This window comes from Apteryx mantelli, chromosome 2 (assembly GCF_036417845.1).
Source record: "Apteryx mantelli isolate bAptMan1 chromosome 2, bAptMan1.hap1, whole genome shotgun sequence".
Taxonomy (NCBI): Eukaryota; Metazoa; Chordata; class Aves; order Apterygiformes; family Apterygidae; genus Apteryx; species Apteryx mantelli.
The window spans coordinates 7572825-7588325 of NC_089979.1; the positions used below are offsets into that span (position 1 = coordinate 7572825).

The following is a 15501-nucleotide window of genomic DNA, read 5'->3' on the forward strand; positions in this document are numbered from 1 at the left end:
ATTTTATTTTTTAATTTAATGTCAGGGCAGATCCCTATGCAGTACATCTTTCTATCCTGGCAGCAAAGCATTAGACGTTTTCACATTCATTTTTCCAGACACCTTTATACACACCTTAGTTTCTCTGGCCTGCCAAAAAGCATGCAAGAGTTTCAAAAACCCATCAGCCCTTTCAGACACCATTAAGAGCCATTTCATCACCAGATCTTACAGACTCTGGATGTGCAGGCAGCAAAGCAGAGTACATGAAAAACTTGTAAGTTTATATCATGCAAGCAGAACTTACCAGTACATATTGTTCTCTCAAAAGTGTTTGTATACAGTGCTTTAAAGACAATGAAAATAGTTCATCTATCCAATAACATAAAACATAACTAATGCTGTAGCTGTCAAAAGAAGAATGACTACCACTACTCAAAAATTAAGAAAAAAACAGTCTGGCAAGGCTAATTTAACTTCCTAATTTAAAGGAAGGGAAAATATAATCTAAGTCAGAAACAACAATTCTACCTGCAGAAGACAGGCTAGAATCAAGTCAACTTCATAAACACTTTTGACTGGATTAAACTTCAAGGCAGCTTTTATATGTCTTTGTTTCAACTATACAGATAGTTTCTGGGGGAAGTACACTGTTACAGCTGCTTAAGACTGAACTTCAATGTAAAGGTGCTTGTTCATGGATCTGAAAGATTTGAATAGAGACACTAAGGGTTTTTTGTTTGTTTAAGTGTCAATTACTTGAAGGATATTTTGTATCTTACATTCTAGCAAACCTAATTGTATATTCAGCCCTGATGTGAAAACCAAACAACTTCTACAATATTTGTAAATTAGGATCAGCACTTAATGTTGTTGAAAGCCATAACTAGCTTCCACTATAAAGCAAACACACATTATAAAGGTCAAACAGACTGATAGCAAAACTTTCTTCTTGAAAGATAACAACTGATAGCTTGCTAAAAAGGCTACACTACACTTTACAGAAAATAACATGGTTTTGCAGCAGTTAACCCAATGGCAGTTTTAGAAGGGACAAAGCTGCTCTTATTGCCTCCTGGAGTTGCATTGGTGGGGGGGCACACAAGAGCAGGAGGAATTAAAGCTATTTAGAACCGTTCTGATAAGACCACCTTTGAAAAGTCAAAGGGAAATTAAGGCAGCATTGCCTTGATGCCATATTTTAGAAAAGATCATGTACCTTTGCTGTACTGAGCTAAACTGATGCTGTAAGGATCAAAAAAATTGAGCAGTAAAAGTATACAAATAAATAGATTTGTTCTTGTCAATAGTCTTTAATTATATTGGTTTAACAGCAATACACTAATCACTAGGTTTTGATAAACATTTGTCTGATGAATTATGCTCAATGAAGAAAAATTAAGATCTCCGATGCAGAAGTAGAGGGGATTCACATACATATTCTCATTTCCAGTGCACAGAGGTCTCTTATCAAATCAAGCACATTTTCAGCTAAACAGGAGACAGCTGTTTGTTCATCAGAATATCCAGTGACTTAATTGCATCATCTCTTACTGAAAAATATTAAGTCTTCACATTTAATCCTAGAATCGGTAATGAAGATCAACATGTAAAGACAGCAACCTCCCATGCTATGACAATGCAGTATTCCTATAAATATTCTGCTAGCTGTTCCCTACCAAACCAGTTAGGATGTTTGAAGAGAAGCAAATTTACCTCTTTTCATACACATAACAAAAGCAGTTTGGAAACTCTGGACAAAGTTATGATCTGGTGCTCGCTTATTTGCATTGAACATAAAGCTCAGGACATTCCTTTGGACTTCAACTGTCCTAAGTGCATCCACATTAATGCTTTAGTTTGCATTAGGATGTATTTTGAATGACCATCCAGATCATCTCTACTTACTGTGCTTTGGTTCATGTCATGGAGTAATACTGGAGCATATAAACTAGTTTTCATTCAGAAAAAAGCAAGCCAGAAGAAACTCAAGGAGCTCATGACCAACTCCAGTCACTCCAGGACTTTCAGGTTCACATATTTAGACTAGAGTTAGTCCAAAGTAAAACCCCCAAAATGCAGCAGCAATGCCATGTCATTAGCACCAACTGTTTCACCCGAGAATAGGAATTGCAGTTCTACCTCTAACTGGCTGTAGTCCCTAACATAGCCATATAAAGGTTTCCAACTAGTCCTTAACAGTTATGGTGTCTACACTCTGAAACACTTGTGCACTGCTGTCACACAGAAACATGCATCTTAGTAATAAGGTTCGCTTACCTAGGTCTTCGGTATTTCAAAGATCTGATATTTATTGTTCAAGTGATGATTAGTAACAGAAGTAATAACAGTAAAATAATAAATAATGGATTTGAATAATAAAATGAACCAGTGTACCTTGAGCATGCTTTCTATATTCTTTCATCTGAAAACCAAAAGCAAAAGATGAAGGTTCACTGGAGACCTTAATCAGGAATTTCACACCCAATAATATTACTTCTAGTGCCCAAGCTGTACTTCTTAACAGCACAGACTCTTGCAAGCAGTTTAACACCGCAAAGTAGTCAAGGTTGCTTCTTACATGAAGAATAGGAATCCTCTACGGAAGACACTAGAAACCCTAAGATGCCAATGTCTCTACATATGCCCAGTCTGGAATACAAACTAATACTGAAAATATTTCATTTTATACATCCAAACATCAATTTCACATCCAAGCTGTACAGTTATCCATACATTTGAAAGTCCTATTAGAGTGACCCTGTTCTTAATTGCAGCAGTTAGAGAAACTGGAAATCTATTTTTTTACTTATTAATATTAAATTTTCCAAACAAACACTGGCCCAACCACTGGTTTTATATTTAGCATATCAGCTTTTTTTTTTCAGGGAACAAGATACAACTCCAGGCTTCAAGAAAGGATTTATATATATATATAATTTAGACTTATCTATGTCCAGATAAGAGGGAGCTCTGGTATTGCACAAGTATACTTGAATTCTCTGCAATTCTCAAGAGTTACTATTTTGTCTATCAAGAGATCTACCTTTGAGTACCTCAAAAGCCTAAGCAGAGTAAGCACTGGCTTCAGAACTGTCAGTTCTCCTCAAGTATGCATCAGAAGCACAGTAAGAATGGCATACCCAAAGTATCATCACTAGCTTTATGAAAGAAATAAAGCTAGACTGTGAAGTTGTATTGATTCTCAGCACTGACTACCAACTGGGGATTAAGTGTGGGAGCAATCTTACCACTGCAAATTTACTCATTCTTAGTGAAACAATAGAAACCTATGCTGATGCTTCAACATATAATGGAAGGAATAACCTTTATCTAAGACATATCTATCTCTTAGATAAAGGTTATTTTACAAATGATTGAAAAATCTATTAAAATTTGGAAAACCTAAATACTTTGCACATGACCAGTTAAGTAAGGATAAATTAGCTCTCTCATAAGATCATACTATGAGATGACAGCACATGTGGACAGTTACATATTGACCCAGTAATACATAAAAAGTTCAAGCAGCATGATCCGACCAATATCATAAAGCTAGTTTTAGAGACAATAATAAAAATTGGAGTCCCCAGTTTTAAATCCAGTGCCCTTTCTACTACGAAATATTGTCTTATACAGGAACTAAAAGCATTTGAATCCACATAGGAATATCAAAACACTAGGACATAGGACTTGAATGAGCATCAAGGACAAATACATGGTCTGGGAATTGTTTATTGCTCTGTAAAGCTATTACCATATTCAAAGCCCAATAAAGGAACTTAGAAAATTGTTCATTCAATACCAGAACCAGAATTCTTAAGAAAAAAATACTAACAGGGATGAGGAACTTCTTGATTTCTTCCAACGCATGTCCCATTCTGGCATATGCTTCTGCTGGTGGAGCAAAGACTTCAATTAAAACATGCAGGTCATCATTTAGGTGAAAGTATTTTGCCTCACCACTTTTTCTCAACTCTTCTTCCTAGGAGAATAGAAAAAGGGTTGTTTTTTTGTTCTGTTGTTGCTGTTGCTGCTTTTTCCCTTCATTTTAAACATAGTATCATACAAGACAAGTGTTAATTAAAATTGCTTTGGAAGCATTTACACATACTAATTTATATCCAGATGTCAACAGCTGAAAACTATCTTCCTGATACACTTCAAATTATGATTTTAAAATATCAGAACAATTTGCCTATCCATAATATGTGCCTGGCAACACACAAAGCAGGACACAAAACCAACCTCTGCTCACCTACAGAAAGAGTACCACAAGGAAGAAAGTTCTCAGTTTTCCTGAGTGCACCTGTTTGTATAATAATATATAATAGAGAAATTGAAAAACTTCTCAAAGATAAATGGTCTTCAGGAACAGATTTGATCTAATATTCCATCACCCACCAAGATTTTTATCCAAGTTTATTTCATTCTCTTCTTAGTATTATTGTACTACAACTCTTCACTTAGTTTGTTCTCACTGACATTTCTACCCCATAACAAGAATCTGTTTCACAGACCAGCATGTGCTGCATGGATATGAAACTAGCATTTCCTAGTATTTTAGGGAGAGGGTAGGGAGGACATTTCTGAAAGCTAGTGAGCTTTTTGCTCTGTTTCTTTTATTCTGCTTCATCCAACCCACTTCAAGATGACTGCAGAAACTACGGCTTCAATGTAGAGAAGAGTTCAGTTCTCTGAAGTATCTGCATTATCACATACATCCTAAAGGACATAATTTGCTAGTTTCAGAAACAGATATATAATCTCACCCATATCTCATGATATATATGTGTATACATATCTTTATGATACTTATCACATGTATGTAGATATCTATATTATAAGCATGCATTTACGATGGGGACATCACAAAAGAATAAACCACTTAGAGCATTACAAACTCAATGCATTGTACAATACAATTGCACTGTATTACTAGATAGCAGATCTGCTAATCTAGGAACTCGACTTTAAGGTAGCATTATATTAAGAATTTCTTTCTGCTGTTTATCACATTTAACAAGCACCAGACAAGTACTCTTCCTTTTAGATTACCTAAAAATTATAGCTTTGATGACAATTGAAATCTCCCCCATTATAATTATGGGTTGGAGTTTATAAGTGACAAGAAGTTTCTGCTTCTCACAACTAGCATTCTTGTTGTCATACTTAGTGTTTGACTATTTGAAAAAATTAGTTAAAAAGCAAAGCAGAAAATCTGATTAGCTGTGAAAGCACTCAGAGCAAGAAAATTAGCAGGCCAGAGTCAATAGACTTAGACTTTGTCAACACAACCATTATCTTGTCAATACAAATAACAAGGAGAACTTAGGAAATAAACTCATATCAGCATTACTGCTATTAAATATATTTACTTTTAATAGCAAATGTTTCTTAAATCTTTATTTTAAGCAGTTATTCAAGATGTATGAACAATCATCTAGCCCTGCAAGCAGTTATGCTTGCATCAGTTGAGTTCCTTATATATTTCATCTTTTAAGATATGGATGCCATCAAGCATCCTCCCCCCCCCCCTTTTTTAAAGGGGAGAATAACTGAGCAGCTAGATGTGCAGGGAATTAAAAAGAAATAAGAAAACTCTTTTCTTGGGCTTTATCAACTATATTGTCTGATATTGTCCGATCAACACTTTCCCCTCAGGCCACTTGGCATAGGTGCATCTCCGTCTTGGGTATCAAGCTACTTGCACACACTGTGTAGCACCATTAACTGTCTAGTGTTATTAACGCCCAACTCAGCACTGTTGCTTTTACCAGCCGTCAGAGTTAAACTCCACCATACTAAGCTGAAATAATTTCATAGCACTAAACCCTACAACACTGCAGTACTCCAAGTAGTTCAACAAATGAAGTTCTCAGGCAGCTAATTTGTTTCAGAAGTTGGGCATCCAAAAGAACAAGAATGAACTTCAACAGCAGGAAGGAAGTGAGAAATGTAAACATAAATTTAGCTGGGATCAGCTAGTTTTTGAATGAGCCTCTCAAGAAACAGAAACCATTAATTAAAGAGTGAACAAAAGATAAAGATACAATAAACTTGTATGGCAATAACAGCAAGGAATAGAAAAGAGTCAATTCATGTGTAGTGGCTAGTGAAAAAGGAATTAAATGAACAATTTTAACAAAATGTACAATTTTTGAGCAACCTTCATTTAAATCATTTCCATAGGTAAACTTTTGTCTTGCTTTGCTTTTTTTGGCAACATTTGCTTTGATTAAAGTAACTTGTTTTAGATTCAGTAACATAGTTTGGCAATATATTGGTGTCCCCAGCTCTTAGCAGCACCATACAAATGGGAAAGAGCTCACCCACTCCTACCTGCGTCCTGCATCTCCCAACCATGGGGATACACTCAGCATTCCAGGCCTTTTTATTCCTCATGATGTCCAACACAAAAGCTACAGCTTGCTCCCAGTCTAGTACTCCTCACCAACAATATTTTTAGCTCCACAGTATACTCTACCTTCCATTACTTGGCAGCATGTGATCTGGCTGGGCTAGTCTAGTCCATGAGTGCTGTTTGGCTGGCTAGCAATCAAAACAAAGAAATATATCTTTTTCCCCTCAACTGCAAGAGAGATCAAGTGTCTTTGAGATGCACACAGCCCCACTCCAGATGCCTTAAATTTTGCTGAAAAGATGAAGGTGAACTGGATGTGGAACAAGGAAGCCAAAAGATGGCCAGATGACCACTTCCTTTGTTTTTTTTAAAGGAAAATCTGGCCTTTCAGTCTCTGGGCCTGCTCACAGTCTATCACACCAGAAGTAGCTCATGGCTTGGACAAACTGGTTGAACTTCACATTTTTGCTAGGCATGCACCCCTGCAGTACTGGTCTCCAGGAGTCTTTGAGGAAGCTTACCCCATTCCCACAGCACCTCATACCCTCTCATGTTATACTCCTTAACAGTCCAGAAGGAAAGCAGAGCATTAAGCACAGGTTTATGGCATAGCAATACCATTCCACAAATGGCATCTACCAATAGGTCTACTAAAGACAGTTAATGCTTTTCTCCCTGCAATCTATTACATCTGTAGACCTGCCAGCTTTCCCTCACACTCCTCTTCAAGCTATAGAGCTAGATACCAGTCCTAGAAGTCTACTGCTTTAAATACAATATTTGAGTACCTCTCAAAGCATGCTCATAGCATTGTCCATTGGCATCTTCACTATATCACCTTGGATTTAGGTCCTAAGTTTCTTTAGGTTTAGCTGATACATTAATGTTTTCTGAAAAAAGCCAAGTTTCATTTAAGATTTTACATGCCATTCATATTCACAATATTGAAACCAAGGCCTGTACCAGTCTCAGAAAGGGAATATCCTATTGTATTTGGAAGGTTTTAACTGTATTATTCTTCAGATTAGCAATATAAAAGCATTCTTTCCATAGAATGAAAAAATTCTCCCTGAAATGAATCCTTTGTTTCACACTCTCATAGACACCTGAAAGCCTGAGTAGTGCCCTGAGCAACCACTAGTGAAAAGGCAGTGATGAAATGACAGCACAGCTTGAAAAAAATTCATACATGCAAACTGAAGAGGAGAATTACTGAATTTAGATATTACTTATCACAGGTAAATACATCAAATAGACCCCCAGAAGTTGACAGAAGAGGGCAAGAGAAAGTAGACCAATTCTAGAACTCAGATGTTTAAGGACTAACAAACCAGGCAGATACAGAAAGACATCCTTAAACACTGTTTTTAACTCAGATTTCCTATCAGCAAGCAGACAGAATACTCTGAAAAGGTGATTACAAAAACTGAAGAAATACCATTGCCCCAAAATGATTTTAGTGAGACAGAATTCTGGGTTTCCTGTTTTATCTATCTCTTTCCCTAGTGAACTTGCAAAACAAGTCATTAATCTTTGCTATTAACATCTTGTCAACCTTTTACATCAGTAGCTTCCTTCCACAGGCTTTTGAAGTTCACCTCTTAAAGCTCCAAAAAGTTCAAGCAATAAGAACTTCAAGATCTGCAAATATCCTGCTTGGAAAGTTTAAGAAACTTTTACCACCTCAGTTCTTCAGGTACTCTATACACTTAAAATTGGTAACCTAGCATGTGTGCAAACAGATTACCTGTGAAGAAATATCTGAGGATCTGATCCAGAGCCTCCAGTCATAAGCTTATCCCAGAATCTGTGATCACCATCACCAAAGCTAGGTAGCTTAGAGAAGTCTAGCTTGTTGATGACAGCAGTCAGAGATGCAATAAACTTGTTATGAGACACGAAGATCTGATGTGTAGTCTTCACCTGTTTTTACAGTGCAACTTTGCCTTCAGAATCAGTACTAATTTACACCAGCTGAAGTTTTCCTTTAAATCCATGGTAGTGTGAAGAACTTTGCTATCTTAAGCACTGGTATGGTCAGAATTTTTGATTCAGAATTGAAAATAGTGTATGATTTTGAGGTCTTAAAACTACAGTTTACAAATGCCATTGAAGTGCATCTTCTAGGCACTTCTGAAACCCTCTGCCTGAAACCCTCTACCAGATTACCATAACAAAACATTGCTCTAATGTCCTGATCAACAGGACAATACTGTATTGTTCAGGAGACTTCACTTTTGTCTGACCCTCACATGAATCACTAAGATTCAAGAACCACCAGAAGGAAGTGCCACATAATCACAATTATACTTTCTTGTCAATTCTGCCTGTCCTAAGAGATGCAAATTAACGGACTAGAAAATCATGGTTTTCAGCTTGCTCACACAGTTCACTGGTAAACAGGGAGAAGCTATCACACTGGAGAGATGCAAGGAGACAAACTGCCATCAGTACTACAATTTGAGGCAAAGACCACTTGGAGCCACACACAATATTTTGAGTCTATAATGAACTGTAGGTAAGCTGGCAAAAAAACATCAGTTTGACATCTGTTCCACAGACAGGAAGAGTTCATCAAGAATTAAGATATTAGGAGCCATATATTCTTTGTCAGCCTGGTTTGCAGCAAATCTGGCTTACATGCTTGTTAACTAATCTGAATCTCAAAGAGGAAGTAAGATAGTTCAGTTGAGTCACTTGTAATATACAGTGTTTTCCATAGCTGAGATCCTAATCAGGTGACTTAGTCTATACAAGTTCTATACAATTAAGCTGCAACCATATTATACATCACACAACACAGCTCCCATTCCAAAAACATTCCTTTTTCACATCTTCCACAATTTTTATTATATGGGAATGTATTTTACAAAGTATTTTCACAAGGAAATTAAGAGGAAAAGTTTAATCTAGTTTTACAGCACAAAAATCCAAGCCACTTATGGGCTCTAATCAAGTTCTTGATCAATACTTTAAATCATAACATTTACAGTTTGCTGATGGAGAGTTATGCTGACAAGTTATATCTTTAAATTTAAGGAAATTCAGGAGAAGCCCTCTTAAGTCACCCTTCCATGTGCATGTCATTATTGAGCTTTATAGCACACAGTATTTTTACATTTCAGATTACAGGGTGAACCACAGCAACAGATTTCACTAGAGGCCTCCCAAATATGGTATAGTACAGTCAAGAATATTTTATTTTCCATGTTTGATTTTTATCATTTGGAATACTCCCAATAACAAAATACAACTCACCACATGCATGTGCATCTTCTCATGTCACCTGTGATATCTCCTCAATGTACGGTGTCTGCTACAAATCTAGTCGGAACCTTATTTCACTACACAGAAGAATCAAATTGGTTTGTACAGACACCTACAAAGCAATGGGTTTCTCTTCTGCTGTTGACTGTGGCCCTTGTGATGGATATTGCCACCTTAACTAAACGCCTCCCATGAGAAGCGGCTGACAAACTGATTGCAGTTAAACTGTATAAATCAACCAGAAAGTCAGGTCTGATTTTTTTTTTCCCTCTCATTTGTATTTTGCTGTCTCCTTTCCTCAGCTATTTTTTCCACTTATTTTCTACGAAAATGAATGTTTGTTTGAGTCTATCTGCAAGTCAGTTCTTCAAAACTGAAAACACTACAATGTTCACTTGGGCATTACTCTCAAACTGGACAAGAACAAGCTATATCGTGCCTCTGATAATGCCGCAGTTACTTTGAAGAACCCTAGGTTGGGGGGGAGGGCGCTGAGAACAGTTCATTGTAGACTCAAAATATTAGTATTGAGAACAGACTCCATAGGGAAAACAATTCCATATGGACCTAACCCGTATTAGGATATCTGATACTTTATATTTGCTTCCCCCACCTTTTTGTCACAGGCTTTGTTCACCTCCCCAGAAAAGTTAGAGAAAGTTAAGAAATCCAGATTTTACTTTCCACTAACATTTTCAGGTCTTTTTACCTTTGTCTTGTCCCTCATAGAACCTTTTCCCAAAATAGACATTTTAGTCAGTGTTTCTTCCTGTAAGCGCTTTAGAGAATTGCCACGTGGACCCAAAAGTTTTCCCACAAAGTTGAACTGTAAGGAAAAAACAAAAAAATTAGCTTGTTACACTGGACTTTCAACCATCAAAAATAAATGCAAGAGGGAAATATTTTGCTGAAACATTTTGTTGTAGGTGCAGTCATATATCAGATCATAAATTTTACAGCCATTAAATACAGATGAGTAGGACAGTTACTAGCACTTCAGTGGCTCTTCCAGATACAAGTAGAAACCTAGAAATATCTGAACTCAGAATTATCAATTAGTATAAGAGGAACTCATGTTCACAGTTAAAACAGATACTTGAACTACAACTCAGGTTTTCAATGGTTGTTAGCATGTACATAACCATTAGAACAAAACTGGCAGCAATCTCCCACAGACGCAATAGCAACCAAATCTTTGAAGAGGAAAAAAACAAGTGGCTTATCCTCCCTTAAAGTAATACAGTAACACATACAGTATACTCTACAAAATCACAGAAACAGACAGGGAACAAAAATATAAGTACAGTCCCAACCAGAATTATAACCCTTAAAGACTACTTCTCAGCTGCCACTCAACCCCTATACCCTGATACCTCAGATATCTATTTTATTTTTTGTGGGTTTTTCCCCCCTAAATACTGACAAAAATCAATGCTTTGAAATTTGTATGGAATGTTGTGATTCTTTAAACAAATAATTTTCTACCAAAAAATGAAATATATAATTACTTATCAATAAAATGCTATCCAGAAATATTTACCATCCCCAATAAAGCTTTATAAAACCAGGATATTCAGACTGTTGAAATATAAAGATCAACCATGTTGACAAAAGACAGTCTTAGGCACAAGTAAAATACAATAATTCTGTACAGTAAAGATTTTTATTTAAAGTATTTGTTTTTGTAGCCTCAGTTTTATGAAATGGTTTTTATGTCATCTTTGACTCTTCCTTCAGTGTGTCATTAAAGGGCCAAGGTAATCTCATTTGATTTCCCAATTCCTCTAAATAGCTGAAAACACTGACAATGGCATAGCAGCAATAACTGATCTTGTTTGAGCTGCTACCAAAGTGCTGATGAAGAAAGGCGCAGCCACATCAGTCACCCTACAATGAAGAAAGTGTACAACTCCTTTACTTAATCTTTAGACAAAAAGAAATGTAAGCTTTAAGTCTATTAAATAAGAAAATCTAATTGTTATACCTTCAGTTCTTGCAAGTTTGATTCCCATTATGGGCGTGAGTTAGAACCAAGACATTGTTGAATAATCATCTATGGATAGTCCACAGAAGCTACTGAATTTGAAGTCTCTCATAAACCAGTCTTTTCTGAAATTGTATTAGTTCAAATATCAAAAAATCCTCAGGTGATTTCTTAGTGTTTTGATTCAATGTATTACAACAGTATTTTTATAGTATTTATATGTATTTGAATTTATGCTGCTCAGAGAAGTAAAATTTCCCCTGTTGGAAGTACTCAAGAGAGCCTCAGGGCCCTGTATAATTTAGTTAAAGGCCATGATTTCAACAGAAGATTGGACCAGATGTTCTCCAGAGGTCCCTTTCAACTTGGAATTCTAATTCTATGATTACTGGAGGTATAGATACAAGGAAAGCATTCAAAATACTTGAAAGAATGAGTAAATATAGAACTTCCAAAAAAATCAACGATGAAATCCTGTCAAAAATTCCCTTAAATGAAGGATTATTTCTCAAGAACAGTGACTTTACAGTTAAACTCAGAGAGGTCTTCATGTAATGAAATATCACATCAACATTTCAAGCATTACTTAGGATAACTTGTTTATTTTTAAAAAATATACTTGTAAGCTATTAAGAAAAGGAATATAAATAGATATTCCATATATTTCTAAATGAGAGTTTCTATTTACAGTATACAGATCTATTTCAGAATGTTGCATACCCAGTCTGATATAGCCCAAATTTCTAACCAATAGTTTTAATACATTAATATATTCAGATCTAATATTAGTCAAAACAATCTGACGGTGACTTAGGAATAGGAAAGCATGTATTCAACCATGTAATGCATAGTGCTGAATATCACTTCCTAACCGAAACAAATTCAACCATTCAACAGTTAAAGGAAACTGAAAACATACAAATTAAAGTGCACACTTGCAACCAAGGAAGTGCATTCCACTGCACATGTGTCATTTTCAGGAAAATCACCCTGAAACAAAAGTAACTAAAAAAACAGGACACTTGTGTGCCCCAAAGCTGGTTTGTTTATTCCAGCAGTATTAATTATTCTAATAAAAACATTGAGGTGTTTGGTTTTAATGTCTAAAACTTGCCCTATAAAACTCCACTACCACCAAAAGTAGTCTTCTCCTCAAAGGCAAAATATTTCTAAAGTGGAAGCTAGACATTATGATAGCTGTACAAGCAGCTGCACAGATGTTTTAGGCAACACATTTAGTGAACATGAAAAAGTATTAGCTGTATCTTGAGATAAAGTGAACTATTCTTTCCTGTGCACTGAGGCTCAAAATATTACATTTGTCAAGTTTGAAGCATGAGAAATCTGTGCTGCAAATCTGATAAACCCTGCTGATTTGAGGATATGGTACTTCTAGATATAGCCTAAAATCACAGGAATATTAGTGAAGGTTACTAAAAAGCAGTTTACAATGTCACCCCAAAGTCTTTGCTCACAAATAACAGAGCTTAAAACAATGGCACATTTCAGAGTTCATCTATTATTCCATAAATAAAACCCATTTATTGATGAGATTGAATAAATTCTTTAAGGAAAATTCAGTACCTATTCATAGTAAATGATTTGTTTCTATTTTCTTTGAACTATTGTTTCACCTCTTACTTCATAGGGGATATTTGAACACTCAAAGATATATCAACCACTAAATTACTACTGTTATTTACATACCATCAATTTCATTATCCCCAGTATCAAGGAATATGAAAACCCAAACCTAAAGGTATAAACACACAAGACAGAAGTTTTTATTAACAAATTAACAAATCCAACCTAGTTGCTGATGAACCAGAAGCAAATAATCCTGGTGGACCAATGTTAATTCTTACCCAAGTTAGCTCATGCATGAATTTCACACGCACTTCACATCACATCCTAGACATCACATTCCTAGAGAGCTTATGCACCCGTATGTTCTCACAGGAACAAAAAGGAAACAAATTCAGGTCTGGTAATCAGCTCAAGCTTGCAAACCATCTTTGAATCAGAGGCACTGGATAACAACAAGGTACATGGGTAGTTCCAACAAGTCAGTTCCAGTCACTTTAGCTCTGGCTCAGAATCAAACTAGCTAGACTCCTCTCCAATGTTCTCCCCATACCCAAACTGCATGCAGTTACCTGAAGTTGTAATCAATCGCTTTAACACTGTATGAAAGCAGTTGCACTGCTTTCCAACCCAAGGTGGTCTGGAAGCTGTCACCATATTCATATATCTATAGACCACCTGAACTCTGAGCAAGTGCCAACCATGAAAAGTTATTCTGTAATGTGAATGAATCACCTATGTTAAAATTAGGGATGGTCTATAAGTTAAAGCAGCTTCTGATGTCTTAGGTAAGAATCAGGAACTTATCCTGGTTGATGGTATATAAACATGACGATAAAGTCCCTATCTCAAAGCTGCTTCTGGACCTGCTCTGAAGGATATGCCAAATATAGCCTGAGGAAATCAAAGACCCCAGTTGTAAGTTTAAGCCACCTTTGCAACAACAGCATCAAAATACAGAACAGAGCTGTGAAAGGGATTAGAGAAGATAAGGAAATGTTACATCAGCTATTGTTCAAACCAAATAACTCTAGTAGTTATGAGTGATGCCCACAGAAATCTGTCAGAATTATATCAATATCACCATATACACATTATGGTTTGAGCAAGAGGATGCGAGATTCAAGAAGAAACATTCCCCTCCCTATCTCCCAAAAGCTCTATCTTGCATCACTGAAAGTACATCCCTTTCCACCTCCACACCTCTGGTTTAATCTGTGATTGAAGTTACAGCACAAAATGTCAACATCACCCTAGTTCCTCAGGCACAAGAGTCTCTTGGCCATGCTGTCCACTAGCCTACCAGTATAGCTGAACTACACTGAAAGCATTAATTCCCCTTTTAAAGATTACTTAACTGTTGTGTAACTACAAGATATTTCAATTTGAAATACAGGTACAACAGAAAAAAGAAAAGATTTTATACTAATAAAACCAGAAAACTTTTCTAACAATAATCAGCATATTTTGCATGAAAATTGTTTCATCTCTGTATTGATAAGTCCTTATTTTAAAAAGCATTTTTTGCACAGACATAGTACAACGGAGATTAAGGAAATCACTGCTTAGAACCTATTTCCTTCAGAATTTTGGTTTGCCAAAATATGCCTACAACAGTAATCTGGAGAAATTCTTACCAGTGCATTGCTTGATATTACTCTCCAAAAACAGCTCTGGAGAAGACTGCTACAAAGAAAGTGTACAAATGAAACATTTTCATGAGCATTTGATTTACTATATGAATTTCAGCAAAAAGGAACCAATGCCAGTGCTACAGCATGTTTAAACACAAATATTACAGAAATGGAGATATAGAAAAAGCAATCCTTGTTTATCCCAACCAAGATGCATCTGCTGAGAATGCTTCATCCAGCTTAAAAATACTTAGTGAAAGAATAAATGCTTGACCAAATGCTCCACTATAAAGCTCCTACAAGCCAACATCAAAGCCATAGAAAGCTTTTCTTTTGGCATGTTAGCTTTCTCTAATAGTTCCTCAGAGACAGGATCACAACAAAAAAAATACACAGAATCACAGAATGGCTGAGGTTGGAAGGGACCTCTGGAGATCATCTAGTCCAACCCCCCTGCTCAAGCAGCATCACCTGGAACACGTTGCACAGGATTGCATCCAGGCGTGTTTTGAATATCTCCAGAGAAGGAGACTCCACAACCTCTCTGGGCAACCTGTTCCAGTGCTCTGTCACCCTCACAGTGAAAAAGTTTTTCCTCATGTTCAGATGGAACTGTCTGTGTTTCAGTTTGTGCCCGTTGCCTCGCGTCCTGTCGCTGGGCACCACTGAAAAGAGTCTGGTCCCATCCT

General features: G+C 36.4%; 1 protein-coding gene across 4 annotated transcripts in view; it reads right to left on the reverse strand.

Annotated features, from left to right (window-relative positions):
- KHDRBS3 (KH RNA binding domain containing, signal transduction associated 3) overlaps positions 1-15501 on the reverse strand; it is a 102238-nt gene that overhangs the window by 51343 nt on the left and 35394 nt on the right. For all 4 annotated transcript variants that reach the window (XR_010883265.1, XM_067290124.1, XM_067290123.1 and 1 more), the window contains exons 3-4: positions 10320-10436; positions 3818-3964 (exon numbers count right to left, since the gene is read on the reverse strand). Coding sequence is in view for 3 of the 4 variants with exons in the window: in XM_067290124.1 (XP_067146225.1) it covers positions 3818-3964; positions 10320-10436 (264 nt within the window). In the remaining variant the exon portion in view is untranslated. The remainder of the gene's footprint in view (positions 1-3817; positions 3965-10319; positions 10437-15501) is intronic.